General features: G+C 40.7%; 1 protein-coding gene across 5 annotated transcripts; it reads left to right on the forward strand.

Moving 5' to 3' along the window:
- Nucleotides 1–26,231, forward strand: plekhh2 (pleckstrin homology domain containing, family H (with MyTH4 domain) member 2). 5 transcript variants are annotated; one of them, XM_026356028.1, is made up of 31 exons: nucleotides 1–107; nucleotides 1,540–1,633; nucleotides 2,028–2,163; nucleotides 9,443–9,505; nucleotides 9,587–9,736; nucleotides 10,452–10,535; nucleotides 11,192–11,273; nucleotides 11,388–11,573; nucleotides 12,110–13,026; nucleotides 13,457–13,532; nucleotides 13,630–13,724; nucleotides 13,916–14,075; nucleotides 14,313–14,449; nucleotides 14,646–14,759; nucleotides 14,961–15,047; nucleotides 15,261–15,419; nucleotides 15,655–15,735; nucleotides 15,847–16,026; nucleotides 16,379–16,487; nucleotides 17,096–17,208; nucleotides 17,338–17,517; nucleotides 18,233–18,330; nucleotides 20,249–20,426; nucleotides 21,443–21,598; nucleotides 21,680–21,777; nucleotides 22,259–22,400; nucleotides 22,549–22,685; nucleotides 23,672–23,801; nucleotides 23,892–23,978; nucleotides 24,447–24,596; nucleotides 24,835–26,231. In XM_026356028.1, exons 3-31 carry the CDS (start codon nucleotides 2,041–2,043, stop codon nucleotides 25,018–25,020), a joined length of 4,458 nt encoding a protein of 1,485 aa, XP_026211813.1. In that variant the 5' UTR covers nucleotides 1–107; nucleotides 1,540–1,633; nucleotides 2,028–2,040; the 3' UTR covers nucleotides 25,021–26,231. The 5 variants fall into 5 exon arrangements, with proteins under 5 accessions (XP_026211813.1, XP_026211814.1, XP_026211815.1 ...); XM_026356029.1 differs by lacking the exon at nucleotides 1,540–1,633; XM_026356030.1 differs by lacking the exon at nucleotides 1–107 and having other exon boundaries at nucleotides 1,177–1,633.

Here is a 26,231-nt window from a genome sequence, read left to right on the forward strand (position 1 = left end):
GTCGCTGGGTTTACTCGAGCCACGTAAATAATGACAAATACATAGACGCTGGAGTCGACATGGCGTGAAATACCTCGCAAAGTGTCTTCCTATCAATATTCTCAAGGGTAAGTCGAGACATTTGATGAAAATAGCTGATTTCTAGTTAAATAGGAGTCGTCGAAAAGTGTAGTGTGCAAGTGACATTTGAAGCTAATGTGTCTTCTTATGATTCATACACTGCTTTCTTCTTTGATGGGAAAAGTTAAAGCTGAATACCTGTTTGGCTGTTTTGTTAAATCTCTGATGTTGGTGAAGTAACTGAATACTTATATACTGTTTGCCTTCACCAATAGCTTCACAGGTTTGTAATATTTGTATTAATATTTGTAGCTTTTGCTAGCTGGTGTTTCATATTAGCCCTAAACTTTAGAAGATGTTTTTGTTTTGTATACTTTTTTGTAAATTGAATAACAAAATATTTCAATGAAATACATGAAATGAGAAGTACTACAAGCTCATTTGTATTGCTTTAAGTCTGTGTATGAATACTGAAGAACTGTTACTCTGTGTTTAGTTTGCTTCCAGTAAGTCGTTTTTCATCACGGTTCATGTTTAAGTACGAAGTGGATTATGTCCACATGTTATAAGTCTTCATTTCTAATACATGAACACTGAGTAATAAGGTTATTAGGTCTATTAATGGCTCACTACATCTCAGTGCACTCCTGTCCTCTGTCTCTGTACACCAACAATGACTTCAGTCAACAGGAAGTCGAGCAGAAGGATAAGCACTGGGAGAAAGAGACACTGAGAGTCACAGGTCAGGGGTCATATGTCCTTTAATGTTTTCCACCAGCCACATCCTTTTATCATCACGGTGGAATGATGTTCGGAGGAGAGGAACAGATGAGTGTGCAGAATAATTATGTCCTCCATTGCAGAAAAAATTACATTTGTTCTCATTGGATAGGATCAATGTTGCAAATCATATACAGACAGACATTTCACTTCTCAAAAGATCAATTCATATAAATAGGTTTAATATTCTAACAATATCAATATCAACTAGTCATATAATAAAATTATTGCTGTTGTTTTCGTTAGGATACATACTGTACAAGTCTACTAACAGAATAATTAATTGTAAAAGGTGCTAATATTCGTAGCTGCCTAATTTATGATATGATACATAATGTAATATGAACACTATTTTCTGAAATCACTGTTGTCTTCCTTTGTTGTTTTTTTTTTTTGCTGGGTTAGATTTTTTTTTTTAATTTCTTGCCTTCGTCAGTGTTTACCACAGCAAACAAGCACCAAAAATAAGCCAGTGGAAACCAGTTTATGGCCTTCCTCCACACATGTTTGCAGTCTCTTTGTGTGCAGGCCAGGCTGGTAATGAGAGGTTATTACTTGGAAGAGAAACCCAGGCTTTCTTTCTGTCATATTCCTCCTCCTCCTACTGCCGTTGTCATCCATCAGAGATCCTCATCTGTCTCTATCATATTTTTAATGACTCTCTCTTTCTATATTTACTGCCTGTTTCCCCAACAATAGCCATGGAAAACGTGATGCAAGTCCGTTCCAGGGAGGGATTTGAGGTGTTTTGGAGCAATAGTGGGATTTTTTTCCTGTTTGGCTGAGCTAAGAGGTACGCCCACTGCCCACACGGGTCCAACTAGACTCAACCCTGGAATATTTCAGGTGCTGGTGGTGGCAAAACATCTGTACAAAAACAGACCCTATATATTTAGATAGAATATAGTTTTTTTCTTGTTACTGTATGTTGAGTTGCAGTATTTCAATTGTGGGATATGAGTAAATGATGTTTATCATCAGCTAAAAATTGCTGCTTGTCTTTATTGTGTATTGTATAGCACCCTTGAGGAAGACACTGACTCCAAGGATGGTTAAATGTAACTGGCACTCTCTGGAAAAATGAAAAGTGATTTCTCTCACAGGAAGCCTTTTGAAGGTTGTTGTATTTTTATGCACATATATTTTTTTCTCTCAATACTGTGTGTTTGTCTTTGTTTGTGTGTCAGAGGGTCAGCCAGTATGGCAGATGGAGAGGAGACCATGAGCCAGGAGGACTGGAAAGAGAAATGTATGGTCCTGGAGGCTCTGCTCATGAAATTCAGGATGCAGATAATAAAGATTCGAGAACTCACCACTGACAAGGTTAGTTTAAGTGAAATGTATTCACTTCATCAGTCGATGACACTCACTGAATCTTAGTGAGAATGTGTGATGGAAAAAGTGATTATGCTGAGCATGTACTGGTTAGAGGTCTATGGCTAACATCAGGGAAAAAAACACCAAAATATGTTTACTAAAATAACAAAGAAGTTTTGAAGGAGAAATAAAAAAGATAACTCTTTGGCAAAAATAAGTATAATTGGTTTGTAAAAGGCTGTAGGTATGGTGTTGGATAAATATCTTTTCATTGTCTTTTAATTATTAAAGAAGAAAAGAAATTTTAGTTTTTTATGATTCCATCAGTACCTTGTTTAAGCAATAATCTATTTGTTGAACCATCAGATCACTTAGATCAGTAAGTAACCAGGCATTAAAGGTTGTTTTTGCCTTTCAGTGAAACTTTCCATTAGTAAACACCTGTGGTTGCTCTTTCCTCGCTCCTTGTGTCCTCCAAGATGCATTTAAGGGCACAAGCTAAAGGATGGAGCAGGGACAGTAGGAAGAATGGGTAGCTGTTAATTAGTGCTATCGTTCCCTCTGCTGAACTCACTGAAATGATTAGAAAAATGGTTTGGGTTTCAAAGTGTCCGAACCATTCTTACTAGAAACTGTCAGCAATAAACAAAAGCAGAGGATGGTTCCAGTAGCAGTCGGAGAAGTCAGTACCACCTACAGAAACCTACACTTTGGCTACATCATTTAATAGCATGAGATCTGAGAAGATTTGAGTATTGCACCAAAAGAATGTCCACATATGGTCTTCATAAGTACAGGAGGACATCAACTGTCAAACAGAGAGTTGTAGCTGGTTGACACTGGGCCGACCCAAACTGTTCAGTGGCCTAGATCTGAAGCTGCTCTCCAGGGATGCTGATTAGAGCTCTAATGTAAACAGCAGTCTGACCACAGGGCTCCGCCACGCACTGCATGATGGGATTGACCTAGCTCCAGTCAATTACAGAGTCAAAGTAAGCTTAGCTGGACAGCTAAACAAACTCCCGGAGAGACGTGGAAGAAAGATTGGCTTTGGTGGGTTTTTGCAGCCCACGTAGCACATGTGAAAGTCTCTGCTGCATATTTTTGGACTGATCCATCCTATTGGACACTTTTTATTGAACTGCATTTGAACCGTTTTCCACTTAACACCATAAAACACTGGTAAACTAAAAAAAAAACAAGCAATATGTTTTCAAGAAGAGTCACTTGAACTTCACCAGTTTCTACTTTAGTCTTAGTTTAGTAGTAGTAGAGAGTGGTTTCCTCATCTGTATTGTGTAAACTGGTGTCACCGCTTCACAGCATTTAATTTGTATTACATTATTTTGCTCAGTAAACTTTGGTATGTGGTCACCGTGTTTGTTGTAAGGAAAGCAGAAATCCTTTTATCTTTACCACACGGTACATCCCTTATTTAGTTCCCAAGGATCCAGAGTTCAACTAAAGTTCAGCTTCTGAAAAAAGCTTCTGAAATTCTCCAGTCAGATATTGTCAATACACACAGTGTTAGACCAGTTTGGAAGCATTTAGATTACACTCAGGATTTGTTTTGTTGTAGAATGACCCTGCTCCTTGTGCTCACTGACCTCCGGATGCTGTGAGCTCATCATGTTAACATCCATTGTTTGTTTGTTTTTTTCGCTATCACCACATCATCTTGTTTTTTTAAAACTGCGTGGGGGCGTACACACGTCACTGCAAAGTCCCCCCTTATATCTCACTGTGGAGGTGGGCTTCTAAAAAAGATGAAGAGGGGCTAAAGAGAAATAATTTTTAGTGGTGATTTACTCTCTCACTGTTGTCCAGGACTTTGGTGTTATAAATGACAGGTTGGTGTTCATTCACGGATGATCTTCAGTATTGTTTTAGAATATTGTATGAAATGTACATATGTTTACTGTAAAACATCCTGGTTCCAAATTAAAAATGTTAACCCTAAGAAATTGATAATGGATTAATGTGAATCCATGTAGACTTGGCAAATTGCTCAAATCCTAGAAAGCTATGTGTGAGGGGCTGAAGAGGGAATGAGGGGAAGAAAAAGAAACAGAGAAAAAAAAATGAAGCCTTGTGTAAAGATTAAGCTTCCCAAGGGAGGAAATACCCAGTTTAGTAAATAGTATGTGTGTATGCATGTGTGTGCGTGATTGTTTCACAGGAAGTGAGCTTGCAGTCTGAAACAGTTAGTCAGCTATGCACATATATGCATTTCATTTCAAAACTTTTTTAACTTTCTACATTTTTCAGAGAGGGGTAATGTGTGTGTTGTTACGTGGGAGGGACTTCACTGCTGGCGAGCACAGCTTCGAGCTGCAGCCTAACAGTAGTCTACACATCTGTTGATGGAGACAAAGAGATGTGTGTTATATTTTCTGATTCAGTCAGCCTCCCTCGTTCCAGCCCAATTCACACACTGACATTTTCTTCATTCTGCCACGCTGTGCATGTCTTAAAAACTGTGAATAAAGAACGAACCAGATTTTCTCATAGAGTGAATAATGCAAATGATAAATGGTTCCAACTGTTCTGTGCTGCTGTGGCTTATCATCATCTTGAATTTCCAATACAGAAGTAAAATATAGGTTAAATCATCAAGGTCTGATATTCTGGATGTTTTCAGACTTTTCAAGACACCCTCCCTTGAGGGAAAAAAACACCCTCAGAAAATCTTACTTCCCCACCGTGCTTGTGGCAGTTATGTTAAAATCTTTGAGGACATCTTTAAAAAAAGTTCACACATTCTTTGTTTCAGTTTTTTTCAGTTTTAGCAGGAGATGAAAACACATTTGGTGCCCTAGTAGAGTATGTATGGACCTAGAGTGTATGGACCAATTACAGGTCAGATCCAAAATATCAGTCAGTTAACACATGGGATGTCAAATTCTAACCATGCTATACATTTTAGCAATAGATAGAGATCAATGTGAAAATTTGTGTAGCACACACATCCACGTTCAATTTTCTTCTCAATTTGCCTAATCAGCACTACATAGATGGCTAACTTTAACTCATTCATGCCTGTACATCTACACATGCATGTTTTTATGTTATTATGTGCATACAGCCCAGTCCTTGTATCCTTCCCTTGTGTGTCAAAGGAGTTTTGTTATTGAGGAGAGTTAGGCCCTCTGTTTGTCCCCAGCTGTCATGTTATTGAGCATATTTGACAATTAACTGTAGAATTTGATGTAACATGATGAGGTTATTTGGCAAAGAGTGAGTTCTAACTCAAATAAATTTGTTTAATCTGTTTGGTATTAAACCTGTAGGTAAGCCCTGTGGGTCGCAGCAGTTACAGAGTGAGGCTTTGTGAGCTGGCTGCAGATAGAGTGATGGGGGGAGGGATGGACGGAGTTCAGGGGGATGTTGGCCACAGAGCTCCAGTTGTGGAATTCCAAGAATGGATGATGAATCTTAGGAGGGAATCAACTGCAGAGGTGATAAAGTATTGTTCAGCGGCTGTTGGGGTTGAGGAAGAGGTTGTGTTTGTGTGTGTATGTGCGCAGCAGCAGAAGTACACAAGGGTGCAGGGAGTGGACCCTAAAGTTACCACACTGGAAACCTTAACCTCTCACTATCATCCTAACTGAGCTTCACAGTCTATCACACACACTCAGACCTGGTTTATCCTATATAACACAAAGGTTCAGTTATGATAAACAGGAGAATATCGCCTACATACGACATGAGTTTATGGCTTTTTATATTTTGTTATGTCTGGTGTGCGTATAAGACTTGAGTGTGTGTCAGTTCCAAATGTACCCTATACTATACATGCCCTGTAATTAACTTGCTGTTTTCTGCCAGATGCTATATCTGCTATTGAGAGAGGCACATGTGGTTTGTCGTTTGTGGTACAGAAGAGGATCTATATAGAGAGCGAGAGAGAGCCTGTGTGTGTGTGTTTGAGTGTGCTGTGTGTTTGTGAGTTTAACCGTTTTCATGTCTGCTTTTGATCAGAACATAAATGTGCTGTAAGTCCAACTGGCAAATGCTTATTTTTCCTGTGAGTAATCTGTGTGTTTCTGTGGTTACATCAAAATGACCACAGAAGGAGATCAAGAGAATTCAACTAGAAGAGTCATGTATCAATTTTTTTTACTTCAGCACAGAGAGATAAACTTCATTACTATAACTTTAAAACAGGAGCCATACTGAAACAGCCATTTCTGTGGACACACAGTGACATAATGTCATAAAATCTCATGCCTAAAATCACATTCTCCAAATGACACACTGAAATGACAAGTGCAGCAGTGTCTCCGTAGAGGTCTTGCTTCTACTTCTACTCTAAAAAACGTTGTGCAATGGAAATAGTGAGTGTCTCTTGCAGGGTGTGGCTGTTTTCGGACTGAGCTTGGTCCAGTTTTCCTGGTCTCTGGATGGAAAACTGGAGCCAGGCCATGCCAGTGTCTAACGGCTGCATCCTCAGCGTTGATGCCAGTTTAGATAGTTTGGATATAAAACAGAGGGGCTCCTGCTCTAAGCATGTATGTGTGAATTACTACAGTGTGAGGAACAGGGCTACATTGGACACCCTTTTCCATTCTTATAACAATGTCACAAGTCAAAGTAGCAGGAAAGCTGAATTGCCTGTAGGAATGTGGGTGGAGGAGTGCAAATAAAATTGAATGGAACCAAAATAAACCTGCAAAGAATGCGAGTCTTGAAACAACATACATAATTGTACAAATATTAATATTTTCTTAGGTAATGTTAATAATAAAAGTTTGATTGTCTGATTGTGGACACCTAGAAATAAAAGTGGGATTGTTGTTATTGTTTTGTGACTGAAATTTGTCTCATTTGTTTCAAAAATTACTGGACGAGACATAGACTACTGTTAAAAGTTTGGGGTCACGTAGAAATTTTTTTGTCATATAGCTTTGAGTATGTATAAACTACGCCTGGTTCTAAGATCACTTCTTTTGACTTTGTCATATCCTGACTGTCCTGATGATTATTTTCCCCACGTTTCCTAACATGAATTGTTTTTCTCTAATCTAATTTAATATGTATGCGCATATTCGATCACATGTGTCCACATTATACCAAAATATTCAAATGATGGTGGCTGTAGAACTTCCATTGACATCACTGCATATTTTCCTCCTTAAAGCTGCTGATGTTTGAAAGAGTTCCTCAGAAGGCACTGGTTTGTCTGCTGCTTCTGTCACTTTGAGCTGAGGAATTTCAGAGGCATGTTGCTCAAAAAGTCATCTCTCTCCTTAATTCCCACAGGTTTTGTTTGTTTGTTTATTTGTTTTTTCTTTATTACGTGTTTGCATGTCTTGTGTATGTGCCATTATCTGTCTATATAACCCTGCGTGTGTCTTTTTGTACCTGTGTGCTGCAGTGCGTGAAAGCTGTGTGACCTTTTGGTGTTTCTGTGGTTTTAACACACTCCTAACAGGTTCCACATGCTCTGCTCTGAAGTACACAAAGGGCTGGTTGTAATAGATGTGACACCTCATGCTCATTATATAACTGCATAACGGTCCAATGTGCAGCTCTTCTGTGGAAATAAAACAGTTTTAACAGTTGAGAGACAGACGTACAGATGTTGTAAACAAAATCATCCATTACCAAGATCAATCAGCAACCATTTCTTGACAACTGACTATGCAATGAATTTGATGCTAGCGATTGTATATTATAGGTAGGGACACCTGCTGGATTGTTTTACAGTTAAGAGTAAATTCCTAGTGCTCTAATTCTCTAGTACAAGGAGACTATAATAACTGAAATTACTTTGAAACAATATAAACTAGACTGGATTACTGGACTAGGCTACTGTTCAAAGGTTTGGGGTCACTTAGAAATGTCTTTGTTCTGAGCCAGACAGGAAACAGCGGTGAGGAGTGTGTCATGCAAAAAGGTACATGGCATGCACTCTAACCGTTCAGCTACAAAGCTACTTTCTTCAAAACTCCCCCTCCCCCTAGTGCACAACTAAGCAAGCAGGCTATTTAGTTTAAGAAGCATATGCATTACAGATTCTCAATGGCCGAAACACTAATGAGACCTCAGAAGATGCCTTGTCAATTCCGTCTTCAGGCTCAACTTTGTTAAGTGTCGAAAAAAATCTGTTGAAAATGGGAGATTTGTACAGGGCAAAAGGTGTCTTGAAGAAGAAAGGCTATCACACCATCTTGCAACGTCATGCTCTGTGGTCAGAGCCAGTTTGGTCCTACAACAAGACAGTGACCTCAAGCGCAGCTCCAAACTATGCCAGAACTATTTGGGAACAAACAGTCAGCACAGTGTCAACCTTACTGAGCTGTTGTGGTACACGGCCTGAAATTCACGTTTCAGGCCGTGTCAGGGGCAACTCCCCATTTAAGTTCTTCACAAAGGGGGGATTTATACATTTCAGGCGGGGTGGGGTTTAGTTGTTTGTGTTGTTTGAGCAACATTCACGCTCACTTCAAATCGCATACAATCTTTTCTGGAATTAAGGCTTCGCTGAACTATATACACTGCCGTTATATTGTGTCTCTTTCTCCTTCAGTAACAGTCATCCTTATCACGCTCTTTGCAGAGTCTGCCTCACGCTTTCTTTTCACTGCTGCTGTATGGTTTGTATGGCTGCTGTGTCACGGTCTAAGTGGAAACTTAAACTTCTGCTCATGTACTAAGATCAACTGATAAAAGGCACAGCACAGTAGGCTGCATTTTCAAAATCGATTAGCTCATTTCAGAGTTGTTATATTCGAGCCCGTTAGCCTGAAACTTGTCTTTGGACTGTTGCTTCATTTTTATAATGTTACTATACCTGTCTGAGGATCCTGAAGAGTAACGTTGACGCTGACAAAACCTTTGTTTACACTAGTCCTTTTGGGATCCAGAGTTTTTTTTTGTTTTGTTTTTTTTATGTAAAATATGTCAATAAGTCTGATTTTAAAATTCTTTTGAGACACATACAGTGAAGAATGTCAAAGACCAGCTGACAAACATCTGCTCTTTGCAGGCAATGTTATCTTGACTTCTCATTACGTCGCTTGCATGCAGCTCTTTTTTCTTTATTTGGTGCTGTTGTGTTTGGCTTGGGAGAGAAGTGGAGCTGATATTTCAACTCCATGTGTACACAAACATTTGGTCAGAAGAGCTGGGGAAACAAAAAGGTTCCTGTAAAGCTGGATGATTTAAGTGTTACAGTGTAATGTGTGTATATAGCTGTGAAAGTAGTGAAATGGAATTAAAAGAAATGTTTACATGTTAAAATTAAAGAAAAATGAAAATGAATGTGTCGTCCTTTTTCTAGATTCAGCAATTAGAGACCCAGGTGATTGATGCAGAAAAGCGAGCGTTTACCGCACATCAGCAGGTAAGGATTCATACAGAAGCATGTCTACCTCTGCTCTGCACGTGTCTATCTGCCCAATGTGTGTAAATGTGATGATTTCAGGTGCAGTGGATGGAGGAGAAACTGAACGCACCAGATGGTCAGTCTGGAGACTCAGAGGTGCGTATGTTTCAGCGATGCCAGGAGCTGCAGGCCTTAGTGCAGGAGAAGGAAGACGTCATCGCCCATCTGGAACAACAGCTGGAGGAGCAGGTAAAATGCATACGCATGAGTAATGTCATGACAGCAGCAGATTTACTCCTTGTAGATTCCCCCACCCCCATCTTTCCAAGCACAAAACAATAGAGGGAGGTGTGGTATGTAGTTTGTCTTTCCAGACAAAAAGAAAAAAAAAGAAACTCTTGTGAAGTATTTACTGTAACCCTTGACCAGGAACACTGAAGAAGAACAGCAAATTCCCTGTCTCATAATCCAAGCCTCCAGACCTTCTTATGAACCTATATCTATGTTCTCCTACAGTTAGGAGTCAGTAAATACAGACATATTCATCTCCGCAGCAACATCACACACATTCACATCCTTATTGAAATTTACTGATTCATTTTTACACTGAATCTTCAATTCTCTCTATCCGTAATTTGTCTTTCTAAATATTCTGTGGCTGGATGTGTTCATCCAGAGAGAAAGGTAGCTACACTGTTTAAACAAAATGTTTATATTTTCAAGCAAATTAAACTTAAAACTTCTATTTATCAGTCACTGGGAGTAACGTAAGTAAGTAAAAGTAAAAGTAAAAGCACAAAGTTTTGTACAGACCTTGGTAGAATATGGCTCCAACAGTAGGGTTTGTCCCTCGACCAGTTGATAAAGAGGACATATTGGTTAAAAGATTCATTTTAGTCAGAGCAGGAAGCCGAGCTGGGGAACAGAGTAGCAGGTCTGATCCAGACTCATCTTCCTTCACCAGAAACAGAACCGACTTCAAGATGCCAAAACAGTGGAGAAGAAAGCTGCTAAGATCAAAGAATGGGTGATGCAAAAGTTGTCAGAGGTAAAAACAGTTAATTGTGCTTTTTGTTATACAGTAATTATACCCAAAGCAAGTTATGTGCACTCAAAGAAGGAAACCTAAACAAAAGGTTGTACTTAGCTGAGTTATGTAAGTTGAACATAACTCAGCTGAGTTTGTCATTTAAAAGTTAGATAAACTTAAAATAGAGATAAAGAGATAAAGTTAAATTATTTAATAGGGATGTAACTTTTAAGCTAGAAATCCTAACTTGTTGAACGATTAAGTAAGAAGAAGAACTTAAAAATATGTTAGATTTATATTTACATTTACATTTAGTCATTTGGCAGACACCTGTATCCAAAGCAACTTACAAGACAAGCAAAAAATCTAAGTAATAAGTCAAGGAAAAAAAACTGGGTGCTCTGGACAGGAAATTGTGTTTCATGAGATACAAGTGCATTTTATTTATGCTATGTTATGGAAGTAAGGCTGCTGAGTTTCCACCATAATGGAAACATAAATGTAACTATTAAGTTAGATAAACGTGACTGCGTTATGGTCAACATAAATAACTCTAACTAAGGTACGTACAGCTTTTTGTTTAGGTCTGAGTTTTCTGAGTGTGGATGGAAAAGAAGCTAAAATGTGAGTCGGGGGCATCAATATTCCATCATTCCCAGTTGTTTATTCTTCAGTTTGAGGCAGAGAACGCTGCATTAAGAGAAACCAACAAGCAGCAGGAGGCTCAGATTCTGGAGCTACAGAAACAAGTTCAAGGTAAGAACCTTTAACATTTACTTGAGACGAGTTATCTGTTTTTGTCTCACAGTTCCCGTTTTACTTACTTAGCTTTGGAGACACAGAATCTGCTATTTGTTTGTGTGTTTACAGCCTTTGAGCAGAAGTGTGGTGGTGGGCAAGGAGTCCTATGCCGGCCAGGAGAGGCCCAGCGTCTCAGCAGTCTGACGTTTGGCTGTTTCCAAGTGAGGGGCAAGAACCCCCAAGTTCTCGTAGGTCCATCACCCTCCCAAAGGACACTCAGCACCCAGGGAGAGACTGAGGGCAGAGATAAAGCTGGTAAGTCCCCACAGATTCACAGCTATACAAACAGAAACAGAGTGAGTCAGGACATTTTTTGGTTTAAAAAAGACACTGGGAAAGAACTGGACACAAGAAGACATGGTTTCACCGTGGAAAATGGAAAGGGACTGAGACATTTTAGCCATTAGGTCATATCTACGGCATCTTAGGGAAGGAGTTTCACTAATAAACACAATTTATGTCACTCAAAGAATTGTGAAGCTGCTCATATCATATAACTCGACGGCTAGAGAGTGGTTTGTGAAAGAGTTTAAGCAGATGTTTACTTCCTTCAAAATATTCTATCGAAACTATTGTAAGGTTGCTAAGATAAGGAAGAATGGGGCAAAGAATTTCACTGGAACATCCTTGAGATTGTTGATACCAATATGGCAAATGTGAAGTGACCATAACTCAGCTTTAGGACCTTGAATTGCTCCACAGCTCGGTTGAAATGTAATCTAAATAGTAAAATATATATATTGTCACTCATACTGCGTGTTGAATGAGTTATCCTGCTTGTGTTGTGGTAGAGAAGGGAAGTAAGACAGACAGCGAAATCCAGAGACCAGACTCGACCGGACACTTGTATTCTCCTCTGGAAGACGAAACTGCATCAGAGAACTTTGGAGAAAACGTATGTGGATCAGTGTCTCGGGGTGTCTCCTCAGTGCTCTCTAGTGCTGCATCAGATGGGGAGGGAGGAGGAGGTTGTGAGGCCAGAGGTCGAGCATGCGGTCTGGAGTTCAGTCGTCCCGGCAGTGAGACCTACCTGACTGCTTCAGATGACAGCAGCTCTCTGTTTGATGATGACATGCAGCGAACCGAGCGGCCCAGCTTCAGCCTGCTCGGGTCATCAGATGGGATGCTAGGAGAGTGTAAACAGGTGGAGGAGCAGGCCCACAGGGCTAAACTGGAGAACTGTACCTCTGAGGAGCTCAACAAAAGATTCCAGTCCCAAAGACTTGACTCCTCTTCCTCCTCCAGCGAACCTAACACTCCCAGCCCCATCCTTACACCAGCCCTCACACCTAAACGACCGAACCCTCCCCAGGACCAAAGGGACAACCCTGCCTCGCCCAAACAGCCGCGCCTGCGGACTCCAACAGGTTTTGGTTTGATGAATGTGTCTCTGGCCAAGAAACACCTAAGTCAGCCACCAATCAGTACTGAGGCAGTACATGGACAGTCTCGTAATGCCCTCAGCATGTTGCGCCCCCTCAAGCCACAGGAAACGGACCTTGACATTGACCAGGAGCAGGAAGTTGGCATGGAGATGGGCAAAGACACTTCTCATGAAGTCCCTCCTAGCTTACAAGTTACATCCACCATGGCATCCTGGGAGCCCTCACCTCAACCTGGGACAGACATGAGCTCAGAGAAGGCGTCTGACAGTTCAGCACCAGGCAGCAAACCTCCAACACCTCCTTTACACAGGCTGCCCTCCTGGGTAAGATTCTCCAACACTTTATTATCAGCCCACAATCTGTTGGGTAATTCTTACAGTGAGTATTGCTGTATTAAATTAGTTTTACTTTACTTTACTTTACTTTACTTTGTTTACTGTAGTCTCTATTAAAACTTTAAAATAATCATAATTTACATCTAGAATTGTCCTTGTCCTTAAACTACAGGGTTGTTGCTTTTTGAACAAGACACTGAACTTATAATAATCTAGCAATTGTGTAGTAGAAGACACTAGAAGCTCAACATCGAACATAGAGTGCATGTCCCACTAAGTCATAAACCTTATCTTGAAAAAGGATTCCAATATTACCACATCATTTCCAGCAGTGTGTATGTATACTGAGCCATTTCCTAATGTTTGGATCTGAAGTGCTTTTTTTTTTATATTAATGACTAAGTATGTTTTCCCACAGGAGAGTCGTATCTATGCTGTGGCTAAATCAGGAATTAGACTGTCTGAGACGTCCTGCACAGACTCTGCTAGCAAAGGTAAGACAGGAAATAGAAGGGGCTGTATTAGCTGTGTCAAGGTCGAGTTTGGTTACAGTGTTGAATATGTCTAACTCAACTGTAATCTGTGTTGCAGACCCCTCCCTGCAGTCCTCCTATCCTGCTTTTGTAATGTACACATCCCTCATCTATAAAAACATGACTACACCTGTTTACACCACTCTGAAGGGGGTAAGTACAACTTGCACTACACAGAATACTGCTACCGTTCTCTTTAATTTGTCACTCATGAACTTTATCTAAATTCTTTGTGCTGCTACATAAGGTCAGTTATTTTAATATCTTTGGATCTACATTCACTTTTGCATTGTATGAGTACCAGCTGCGTATTGACATTGACATTAGTGTCTTCTGTTTTGCAGAAAGCCACTCTACTGAGCAGCAGCCCATTCTCAGATCAGTCGTCCAGCTCTGAGGAATCGTCTAGTTCAGAAGAGGAGGAGGGCTCCATCTGCAGCTCCCACACCTCCTCTAGCTCCCGCAAGAATAGCACCCCAGGCAGCCCGCGCTCTCTCAAGAGAGGTACAACACACATATACTGTGTCTGAAGACTATTTGAAATTCCTATAGCTAGTAAAAGGAAAACTGTTGAACTTGGTGGTGTAATGTTGATGAGCACTGATCTTTTCTTTCTTCCTTTTTTTTAATACTTTAGTTTAGAGTTATTGGTCCTATGTGCTACTTCAGAGAAATAGAAGCAGAATCTTTTGTAACTGTGTGTGATCACACTGTATGCTGCACTATCTGCTTCTCCTCCAGCTGTGTCCATGTCCTCAATGACATCAGAAAGCGACTACGCCATCCCACCTGATGCCTACTCCACCGACACGGAGTGCTCTGAACCAGAGCAGAAACTCCCCAAGACCTGCTCCTCGGCCAGCAACAACGGCAAAAGTGTGAGTCATCAGCTCTTGTGCTCCACTCAACTATTTAAGTGATAACATTGCAGCTATATTGAGGTAATCCAGTCTCAAGGAGTCTCAACACAGTTGGAATTGATGGTCAAGATCAAGCACGTATTTCTGAGCTTTTGCCTCATGCATTGTGCGAACAGTAGCATTACATAAACACAATTGGTGCTGTATCTTGCAGGAGCCGATGGAGAAGTCAGGCTATCTGCTAAAGATGGTAAGGACCTGGAAGAAAACCTGGAAGAGACGCTGGTTTGTCCTCAAAGACGGAGAGCTGCTCTACTATAAGTCTCCTGTGGGTTTTTACTTAATTTATTTCACTGTATTGACTGATGACACTGTATTGTGCTCAAGTGAAGTCCTTAAAATAAGGACTATTTGTTGAAGTCCTTGTCATTGAATCTGTTATTGTTGGTATTAAGCAACTGTGTGCATTTGTGTGTATGCAAAGTAAATGTATGCATTTATTCAGCTCAGTTTTATCATCTTCTCACAGAGTGATGTGATCAGAAAACCACAGGGTCAGATCGAGGTCAACGCCACGAGCAGCATTGCCCGTGGAGATGGAAAACAAGTACTCCAGGTATTTAACTCTAAAATAAAGAGTTCCAATGCACTAGTTTTCTAACTAGTTGTCATCATCATTTTACACTTCTTTTATCAAATGAATTGTAGTCACATCATGGCTACTTCACTTGGGAGACAGCGTAGCACTAATAACGTGGATAACTCTGGTGATTTCTGCTTCCCCTTCACATCTTCCTCCCCCCACATCTGCTGTTATTGTCGCATGTAGATAGTGACGGGGAAGCGTGTGTACTACCTGAAGGCTGACTCTCCTAACCTGCTGGAGGAGTGGCTCCAGGTGCTGCAGAGCGTGCTGAGGGTTAAAGCTGCCAGTCCTCTCTTCACACAGCCAGATATTCGTCCTGCCATGAAGGGACTGCTCATCAAGGTGCAGCAGCATACCAACACAACCTCAGACACTGCACTGACGAAAGAAATGAAAACTCATGTTCAGAAACGCTGACGTTTTCTTAATGTTTTCGCTTTTGTCATGCAAACACCTCTTGGTTAACACTATAATATCAAATCCAAACTCTGACTAGATTTAATACTTCACATACTTTCAGACTGCTTTGTCAGTGAATTCACTGCAGTTTCTGACATTTGTTCTTGCTGTATGGCAGGTGAAGCATGGATACTCTAAGCAAGTGTGGTGTGCTCTGATTGGCAAAACTCTGTACTATTTCCGCAGCCAAGAAGACAAGGTATGGTTATGCTCTTTTAGATTAATCTAGGGTCACTTAATCAGTTTAAGTGCCTAAATATGGACTTGTATATAACAACACTAACATGTGAACCTGTGCTTGTGTTCCCAGTTCCCTCTGGGTCAGATTAAGCTGTGGGAGGCCAGGGTGGAGGAGGTGGACAGATCCCAGGATTCAGATGATGACCTGAAGGTTAATGGGCGGGACTTACAGGTTGCATCCTTTACCATCGCCATCCATCCACAGGAGCAAGGGCCAACCTACCTACTAATCGAGTCCCTCCATGAAAAGGTCAGAGGTCAACATCTTCACAAATGCTCTCTCACTAAGTTCTTTTTTTTCCACTTATTTTTAAGATGAATTGAACATGTCAGTTTGCAGATGAAGAAGCCTAAATCTCTATCATTGTTCACTCTATGAACATATATACAGTGGGGAGGTCAGTTGCATTTTGGAAGTGCTAAGAGCCACAAATGTAAAATGTAAAGACTATAATAATAGTAACAGGTAGTAGCAGAAGTATTGTATGTAAAAAGATTTTTAACTGATTGCTAAGCTGGAACTCAGTTGTAAAGGTCTATTTGATGTTCTTTTGTGCTCTACACACCTCTGGTTTCAATGATGTTAATGCGTCGCTCTGTAGGACTCTTGGCTGTACCACCTATCTGTGGCAGCAGGAACCACAGTGGGAAAAGTTGGCACTGAGTTTGAACAACTGGTGGGAAAACTCTTCCTACTGGATGGAGATCCAAGTGAGTAAAGTGATTTTCTTTTTGTTGTGCCTGATAGCCTGATAGGTTTACTATTAATTAGAAGAAGGCCTGTCTTACATCACTTATGCAACATCTCTGTAATTCATTTTAGGTTTGAAAAACCTCTATTAATTAGTTTACTCACTACAAACTGCATGAACAATTAAACAACACGCTCTTCCTTGCTCAATTACTCCTGCTTAATAAAAGATGAAGAATTTGCCTCCTTGAGTTGCAGCCTTAAGTCAGATTTCTGGGAAATAATATTGTTATGTTCCTTATGTTTTACAATGTTTCATGAGTAATCTGTATCGTGTTTCTCTTCCTTCAGGCCTTCTGTAGAAAATAGAGAAAGCAGTCAAGTGTTTAAAATACATATTAGTCAATTTAATTTTTTTTACATACAAAATGTAAAAGCAGGTGAATAATAAATGTGTCTTCTCTAACTTTTATTTCTTTATTTGTTTTGCTACTTTCAGTCTCCTTTATTTGACTAAAGCATGGAGTGTCTTTCCCTCTGTGTTAGCTTGTCCCGTCACATGAAAGCATGTTGTTTTTCGTTCATTAGTAAGACGTTTAAATACTGCCTGTCTCTCTGTGTCTTCCAGACTCTCAGATCTGGAGACATCCCATGTTGTGTTTGAGTAAGGAGGCTCTGTCGTCTCCTCTCACCACTTTGCCCTCTCAAGCCCTGCAAACAGAAGCTATTAAACTCTTCAAGGTACACAAACATATATACTTGTTATAGATACACTGGTACTACACACTAGTTTTCTGTGTAATTTCAACCTTAGCTGACTTTGCTGTTCGCTGGGCATTGAATATAACTCTTCACATCACATCTTCTCAGACTTGTCAGCTTTTCATCAATGTGGCCATTGATGCCCCAGCTATCGACTACCATGTCTCGCTTGCCCAGAGTGCCTTGCAGGTGTGTCTGGCCCACCCAGAGCTGCAGAATGAACTCTTTTGCCAGCTCATCAAGCAGACCCGCAGGAGGCAGCCGCATGGCCATCCAGGACCACTGCAGGTTTGTAATCTAACCACATGGTGGCAGCACTAGTTTACTAGAAACACTGACATTGCAAAGCAGAATCATCCTTGTTTACAGATTAAGTAAACATCAAACCTGCTTGAAAAAAATCCAAATGAAAGCAGTTTAAAAGCATTTTACTGTTTCTTTTATTTGTCTGTATTAACAGATGATTTTGGAGTTACCTTGGCTCTGGACTTTGATTACCAAATCAGATTGCATTAACTTAGCTCTTTCAGGTTCTCAGAAATGGGTTTCTATTCCACACCTGCTTTCAGAGAGCAGAGACTCCTCCCTCTCTGTCACCATGTAGTCATGTGAATGGCATTATCCAATAACCTGACAAACCTGTAACACATGCAGTCATATCACCGACAGAGGGCAGGAATTAACGTTTAACGTTCAGCACTACTTTTCATTTCAAAAGAGATGTAAAATGCCTAAGCGTGACTGTATCTCTGCCAAACACACAACAACAGAATGAGTCACAGCACAATACAGTGTCTCCTTTGTGATATTCTAAATGAATGAACATAAACCAACTATAGTTACAATTGTGGCTGTTTCATTGCAGAACTATTCACAACAAAACAAGAATAAGATACAGTAAACACCTGTTGGTGCTTTCTTCCCCACATTCCCTGTTTTTCTCATGTGTAACAGTTTTTAATAAATGTGTTAGATAACAGTGTGTCTGTGTGTTTCTCTTCAGGGCTGGCAGTTTCTAGCCTTATGTGTTGGACTATTTCTGCCCCAGCATCCGTTCCTCTGGCTGCTCCAGGTTCACCTGAAAATACATGGAGACTCCAGGTGAGAAAACAACATCAGCCAAAATGCTGACACCAAGGACGAGGGCACTAAAGGAACCACCACAAGAATACATACAGAGTCTCCAGAGTCCACCTAAAGATCTGTTTAGATAATTATCTTCTGTTGTATCATCTGTTATAGTTAAATGAGAAGTGTATGGATTAAGAAAATATGGATTAAGAAGCAAACATTATACTAAATGCTCTTTTGGAAACAACAGGTTCTTAAAACATGATGAGCCCTGTCATTCTGATCTCGAATCAAATCTCACACAACATGTCCAGACCAGCTTACTAACTTTCAGGGGTATTCCCTGCTGTGCCAAAGCTCAACATTACACAAAGCTAACACCTGTCACTGCTTCTTGTTGTGCAAGTTGTACTTGCACACAGTAATGTAGTTTGGCTGTTAACCCCCCATCACCCTCAGGTACACCTGAGGGAAAATCTACATAAAGTCAGTTTAGTTTTTCTGTACTTCATTATGTGCTGATGCCACAAACACTGGTTCAGTTGAACATTGTGTCACTCCTCTGGTCCTTACATTAAGATCAGTTTACTCCTCACAGGAAAATGACTCTGCTGGTGAAGCCACCAGCTCTATAATGTGTTATCTACCTGTGTGTCTTGAAGAGCTTAGTGAAGCCTGAGAATATAAACAAAGGCGTGGAACTTGAAAGACATGGGTGTTTACCATTCAGGGAATGCCTAAGCAAAGATGCCATCGAGGTGCATTAGGAAAAAACGAAGAATTAAGTTTGTTTGTTTGTTTTTAATGTTCCAGTGTTTTAAACTAAAGATTATTCCAGATTTACTTCCAATCTGAAGTAGTTACTCTCATTAACCTCAGTCACATACGGTCTGTTGTATTGAGCCTTCAGTGTAGGCTCAATACAACAGAAGAGTCAAATGGACCACTACCTTAAACTCCTGGAGAAAACACATATGTTTCACGTTTCACCTTCCTGTCATACCGACGTTTTCTTCTTTCCTGGGCCTCACCCACATTTTTCTTGGCCAGTTCACACACACTAATGATCTTAGACAAAAAATTGGCTGTTCTGCTAACCGCTTCTCTTGATGTAGGTCAGCTAAACACCAGCACAGAGGCTTGCAGGGTTTTTGCCTAACAGGGCACTTAGTAATAAAATGTCCAGGTTTTATTTAAAACTATTTATTATTTACAATTATTAATTATTTATTTATTTATAGTAGAAAGAAGACTTTTCTAAAGAAGCCTCTAAGTAACTGAACAACCTTAGTAAGGCTAATAGGGTGCTACAACTAGGAACTAGCTCATAATTGTATTAATGTCATACTTAACTGATAACTGCCTCCTATGCTCAAATCAGAGTTCCTTCCCTATTTAAAACATTTCCAAAAGCAATAACCAAACTTAATTCGTTCTTGTGTTTAAATATAGGGAAGTAACCATCATTTACTACAAAAGGAGGAACCACCACCTTATATTGTATCAGGGTTAGAAACTGACAAAGCAGAGCTTATGTTTCAGGTCAGGAAACATTCATGTTCTTAGAGCTTTTGTTTTTCTTTTAGCTGTCACACTCAACTCTCTGTCACTACTTATCTATACAGATAAGGCTGCTGTTGTAATCTGAGGTACTGGGGCAGAAGATACCTTTTTCCTTTAATATCTTTAAGGGCACCTTTAGCACTTTGTTTAAGACATTTTCCGCTGCTGGTGATTTCAGTGTTAGTAAAATAGTTTGGAAAGCAAAGTTTACTTGCTGTCTAAACTAGAATCTTATCACGATTTATTCCCAGTACCTGCAAACTCCACAGGAAATAGTGCAGCTTTAATACAGATTGGTAGTCTTACATCATCTAGTGAACACATTTACTTTAATAATTATATACAATTATATACCAGTTCTCCAGTTTCTCCCTGTTGTTCTCAGGACTGAAGTGGGAAAGTATGCCATCTACTGCCAGCGCTCCATGGAGCGCACGCAGCAGAAGGGGGAGAGACAGGCAAGGCCATCCCGTATGGAGATTCTTTCTATACTGCTGAGGAATCCTTATCACCACTCGCTGCCATTCAGCGTCCCTGTTCACTTCCTCAACAATACCTACCAGGTAATAACAATGCAGCAGAATGAAGGACAGATAATCCTCCTGCTGCATTCTTACATCACAGCCTGTAACTACCAACATATTCACTGGTTGACTAGTAACCATGTGTTCGAGGCGCGCATGCTCACTGTGCAGCCTACTGATCCACCCATCTATCTACCTGTACACAGCGGGTGTTCCCCTGGGTATGTGTTTGCTTTTGAGACTCTCTGTCTCTCTCTTTGTATATGATGCAGGAAGTAATTAGATCATAGCTTAGAAAGTTACCTAGTAGCAGCTCCACATTCACAAACCTTTTTAACGACTAAAAAGATTATAATCCATATATTATCTATACCACCTATCCTAAGAGGATAAGTGAAGGGAACAGATCACTGCTGTCATTGAAAAGAGACACATTCACAGCGATGTTTTTGAGTCACCGGTCAGGCTTACTACATGTTGCTCTGCTGTGGAAGGAAACGGGGCTGAAAATGCAAACGCAGAACACACCTAACCACTCCTCCGCAGTGCTACCCATATCGTAATAAAACATAAAACAAAACTGTTATAATAAAGAGAATGTTGTTTTGTGAATAAAACCAGTGAGTTAAGACAAAACCATCTAAGTATCCAACCAGGTATACTGCACCATACAGTAATGAGTATTCAGATATATTGTTATGGGGTGGCTTTATGAAAGTGAAATTACTGGATGCAATTAAGTGTCAGAGGCAGTCACTGATTAGGCTGTAATCCTCAAACCCCTGTGTAATGTTCTTTACCTGAGACGTTTTCTGACCTCATTAATTTCCTGCACAGTCTAACAACAATGCAGATGTCTTATTGAAAATTTCAATAAGTCACCATGTAAGGTTACACAATCCACCTGTTAGACATTTCCTACTAGCCTGTTGATGTTAGGATTTAGCTATTAGTGCAACTGAACTGTTAGTGTTGTCAAATGTGTAAATCAGTATGCGTGTCCATTACAGTCAATTTCATGTGCAGCATCAAAGTTTTGACCCCCTATTCCACAGGTGGTGAGTTTTGATGCTTCCACCACAGTGGACGAGTTGCAGTCTCGCCTCAACCAGGACACCGGCATGAGGAAAAATGGACTTTCTGCTTTCAGCTTGTACACTGACGACCCTACAGGACGAGAGCTGGAACACTGTCTGCAGGGAGGAATCAAGGTGAGTCTGCTATTGATGCGATTGTTGCTTTGTGAAAATAGGAAGTGTTATATTCCTATTACAGTAATCTCTCGTCTGCAGATTTGTGACATAATCTCCAAATGGGAGCAGGCCAGTAAGGAGCAGCACACTGGCAAGTGTGAAAACACCAGGACTGTCCGCCTCACTTACAAGAACAGGTAAGAAGGGCCAGCCCTGTGGCTTCAAATTACAATATGTACTGTGTCATATGCTGCACATCCCAGAAATGACGTTTACCAGGAGTGTTCTCCTGTGTGTCAAAACATTTCACTTAGTTACAATAGTGACTCTGTATTGCACAGAGATGATTAGTGAGCATGATTCAGACTGTCATTAGGATTTGTTCCCACGCCTACTGGTATTAAAAAAAGTTTTGTTGATGTCCAATTTGGTACAAAGAATAAGACAAAAGCTTTAAAAGGTCACAACGTTTCTCAGGAGGTCAGAGACTATCAGATAATACTACACTTTACAGGAAAATAGTTGAATATATTACATTCACTGTTTAATTCCTACAATATTTTTCACTGCAGAGAACTCAAAACTGATGTCCCAGTAACAGTATTGTGTCCCAACCACTCTCTCCTTCTCTTTGTCACATTTTCTCTCTGTATTTGGTCTTTCCCTTTCCTTTCCCAGGCTGTACTTCTCTCTGCAGGTGAGGGGGGAGTCAGAAAGGGAAAGGTTGCTGCTGGCTTATCAAACCAATGAAGCTATAGTAGCGGGACATTTTCCTGTCAACAAGGAACTGGCTCTGGAAATGGCCGCCCTGCTGGCCCAGGTTGGAAAATTACACTGCACTAATAGTCCAGGGGATCATTTGACACTACGCTGCCATTTCCAATACACATATTCACACACTATTGTAAGAGGAATACATTGTGTTTTGCTCTTTGTCAACCCGACCTTATATTTGGGTGTGTGCTAAGGTGGAGTTTGGGGATTTTGAGCGTCCATTCTCAGCTCCTGGATCAGCCCTGACCAAGTCCAACCAAACACTGAAACAGGTTCTAGACAGATTCTACCCAAAACACTACCGCAGAGCCACATCAGAGGAGCAGCTCAGGTACTGGAGCATTCTCAAAACTGGATCTGATTCATTCTACACACATTTCCTACTTCCATATGTATGTATCTGTTGTGATTGCTATTTAGATAATGTCTGTCATGTTTTGTATGGAAACGCAGTAGCTGCCACCAGACCCTTGTCTTTTTTAGACTAATTCTACTGTTGTATAACTCAGTTATATTGTCATAATCTACTGCCACTGTTGTAAACGTTGGTTTCCATTATAAGACATTGCTCAGTTAGTTTAGCAGTTAACTCAGTTGGCACTTAACTTCTTAATTTCCTGTCATCGTACTGAGCAAACAAAAGCTGTAATCAGTTTTTGCATCAGTTATTCTAATCTAGTCCTGTCATATCTCAGTGGAAAGTTTTGTTTATATATACTGTATATATAAATTTAATTGGCACAAATGAGGACTGAAGACCAGAATGCATTTTCAGCTTCAGGCAGCACAAGCACATTCAAAACAGATGGGGAAAAATGTATCAAATTAACCACACCTGGAAAAGCACCAGTTATTGCAACAGAATCTTCATAATCAGCCTTTATCATCGCTGAGCTGAATAACATCTTGTGGAAATCGAAATGTAGAACTAATCAACCACCAATATCAAGTGTAATAAAAGGAGGGATTCAAATATCCCACATTGATTTTCTAATCAAACCCGTTTACCCCCTCCCCCTCCTCAACGTAGCAGGGAAATGTCCTCCATCCACTGAGCTTCAGGTACAAGTGAACCATTGTTAACCCGACTCCCCTGCTCCCACTCTGCTTGGTGCAGCTGAGAGAGACAGGCCACATGATCCTATCCCGTAGAATAGCAGGACAGCTGCAGGCTTTTGTTGGTTGTAGTTGTAGATGTGAAGTGTGGAGCTCAAGGTTTCGTGCAGACCACAACAAGAGCAAAGAGAATAACTGACAGAATGTGGTAGTTAAGTTAACATGATGGACATACTGTCATCTCCGTCTCCCTCCTCTCAGACAATTGCTGCAGCGTCTCTCTGCCCGCTGGGCTTCACTCAGAGGTCGAAGTTCATCTGAGTGTGTCAGGATCTACCTGACTGTTGCCAGGAAGTGGCCTTTCTTCGGTGCCAAACTATTTGAAGCAGAGGTAAGTCTGTGTGTATGTGAAGTGTTCCCCAAACTATATTCAAATGTGCTGCATTATGAAGGCGAGTCTTGTCTCTCTCTCTCTTTTTAGTCCATTACTCCCTCTCCAGAGCAGGGTGTTCGTGTTTGGCTGGCCGTGCATGAAGATGGTGTCAGCATTCTGGAGCACAACTGCATCGTAAGCTGTAACAGAAACTCTATTTACACATCTGGCAGCCTGTGAAGCAGGAAAAGCTGAATAGAAAAAGTTGGACTATGGTGTTTTGATGCTAAGAAGTCAATGATTATGGAGGCAGCGTTTCATTTAAAAAGCTAGAAGAGTGTAGGAAATGCACAAAAAAAACTCTAATGTCAAAGTAAGGACAGATCTCTAAAAAGTACAACAATCCAACTGAAAAGCACAAGTTAGCGAATGGATACAAGAACATTTCCAGGACACTGAACATCACGGAACAGTTAAATCCATCATTAAGAAACCAAAGGAGTATAGCACATGAGTAAATCTACCTACAACAGGCCGTACTCAAAAACCGAGTGACTCTAGTGGCCTGCCTCTTTAGTTCCCTTCTTGCATAGTTTGCACATTTTTGTCAAACACACTCTATTGATCAGAACATCGTCATAACATGAACCTCTGTGTGTTCAGAAACCTCTGGTGTCCCAGCCGTACAAGAACCTGATCACGTTTGGAGGCTGCAAACAGGACTTCATGCTGGTGGTGGGACAGAGCGCTGGTTCCAACACCAGCAAAGACAAACCCACAGAGAAACATCTGTTTGCTATGGACGCCTCTAAGGTCAGTGGGAGCTCTACACATAGCTACAGCTCATAGGCTCCAGTAGCGTTTACCAATATATGCAGTATTCATGGTTTGGATGTGTTTTCAGTAAATCTAAACATCCTGAATGTTACAAAATGTTGGAGGAGTGATAATAGCAGCTCTGCTCCTCTGATTCCAACAAATTTACAGATTTGTGCATGAATTGTAAAATTCATGCAAACAAACACCAGCTTTTGTTCTGTATCGTCAACAGATCAGGGAAATCACCCTCCTCATCTCCAGTTACATCAACAGTGCTCATCAGCAGAAGGCCGCCGCCCACCACCTCTCTGCTCCGGCCCTGATGGTGGCGCAGCCCGTCAGCCTGAAGAGCAAAGAGCTGAGGAGCAAATCCCCTCCAGCACTGGGGCGCCCCAGCAAGGCCCCCACGCTTCTGTGACCATGTGAAAGTGCTCGCTTCATTTAGGGCCTGATTCAGTTGTTATCAGTCGGGATCCTGCAAATTTGTCTCCCTGGGTCTGACTATTGTCTGGTATGTAGAATGGTCACTTCAGTGTCTTCCTAAGCCACGGATGCTCCGCCCAGGCCAGATTGAACTTGTCTTCCTCGTATGTTTGGTATAATTTGACTTGACAAACCTGCTGCAGTTCACTTATATCAACACACAGGATGTCTGGGAGTTTAAGTAAAAGCATTTCACCTCCTGAAATGTTAGTTCATGCCTTTCTTAAATAATTCATTGTGAGACCTGAGTTTAAACTGGAGCACCTCCTAAAGGTACAAGGGTGTCTCGAAACAATTACGACTGACTCCAAAGACAAAGTTCAGCAGTATTTATTGACAGACTGAGTTAGTGCACAGAAATGTCTCCTTATCCTGTGCTGTGCGGTACATATTCTTTTATAAGGGTATTGTTTGAAGTTCATTTTGTATTCTCTCCTCACCCTTTAAAGGTAATATTTTCAGAGAGTATTTTTGTACCATTTTAGGTCACAATAACTCCACCAGGAATTAAAACCCTTATTGTTGGAATAATAATGTTGGAGACAATATGATGAAATTGTGATGCAATAGCGGATAACCAGGCTGCCCCACACATGGTTTATGCCGTTTTTGACACAGTTCAAAACCGCATAAACCAGAGGAAACGTATGTGTTCTACAGTTTCTGTCCTGCAGCTTAATATACTTGACTGTAGCTCATAAGAGGAAACACTGTGCTCTTAGTTACTGAACAGCCAGAAGAGCTGTAAAACTTTAATCACAAATACTAAGAGCCTTTCTGGTAGAACGAATGACCTAAACTCAGTATGGTGGCAGCACATGTTGGAATGCAGTATAAGGGGAAGTCGTGTATCTGCGGTGTGTCCATTTAGAGGACAGTGGTGAGAGGTTGTGATAAATGAACAGACCTTTAGGTAATGTGTCACAGTGTGTGTTGGTGAAGGGAAATAGGACGTTCCCTCTTCTGTTTGTCACAGACAGCAGTATTTTAATAAAGTAACTGGAAAAACTGTACATTTCTTCATGCAAGGTACCATAAAGAAAAAAAAAGACCCTCCCTGAACTACCTTAGACCTGTATAAGCTGAGAGTTGTCAGGTGTTGTATTTATGTGTCTCAGTAATGATTTAAATAAACTCAGCTACAGC

The sequence above is a fragment of the Anabas testudineus genome, chromosome 15 (genome assembly GCF_900324465.2).
Source record: "Anabas testudineus chromosome 15, fAnaTes1.2, whole genome shotgun sequence".
NCBI lineage: Eukaryota > Metazoa > Chordata > Actinopteri > Anabantiformes > Anabantidae > Anabas > Anabas testudineus.

Coding starts and splice junctions, on each gene's coding strand:
- plekhh2 (XM_026356027.1), top strand. CDS start 1,921: ATGAAAAGTGATTTCTCTCACAGGAAGCCTTTTGAAGGTTGTTGTATT. Junction 13,027..13,456: donor TACACAGGCTGCCCTCCTGG/GTAAGATTCTCC, acceptor GTTTTCCCACAG/GAGAGTCGTATCTATGCTGT. Junction 14,760..14,960: donor TGCTCTACTATAAGTCTCCT/GTGGGTTTTTAC, acceptor ATCTTCTCACAG/AGTGATGTGATCAGAAAACC.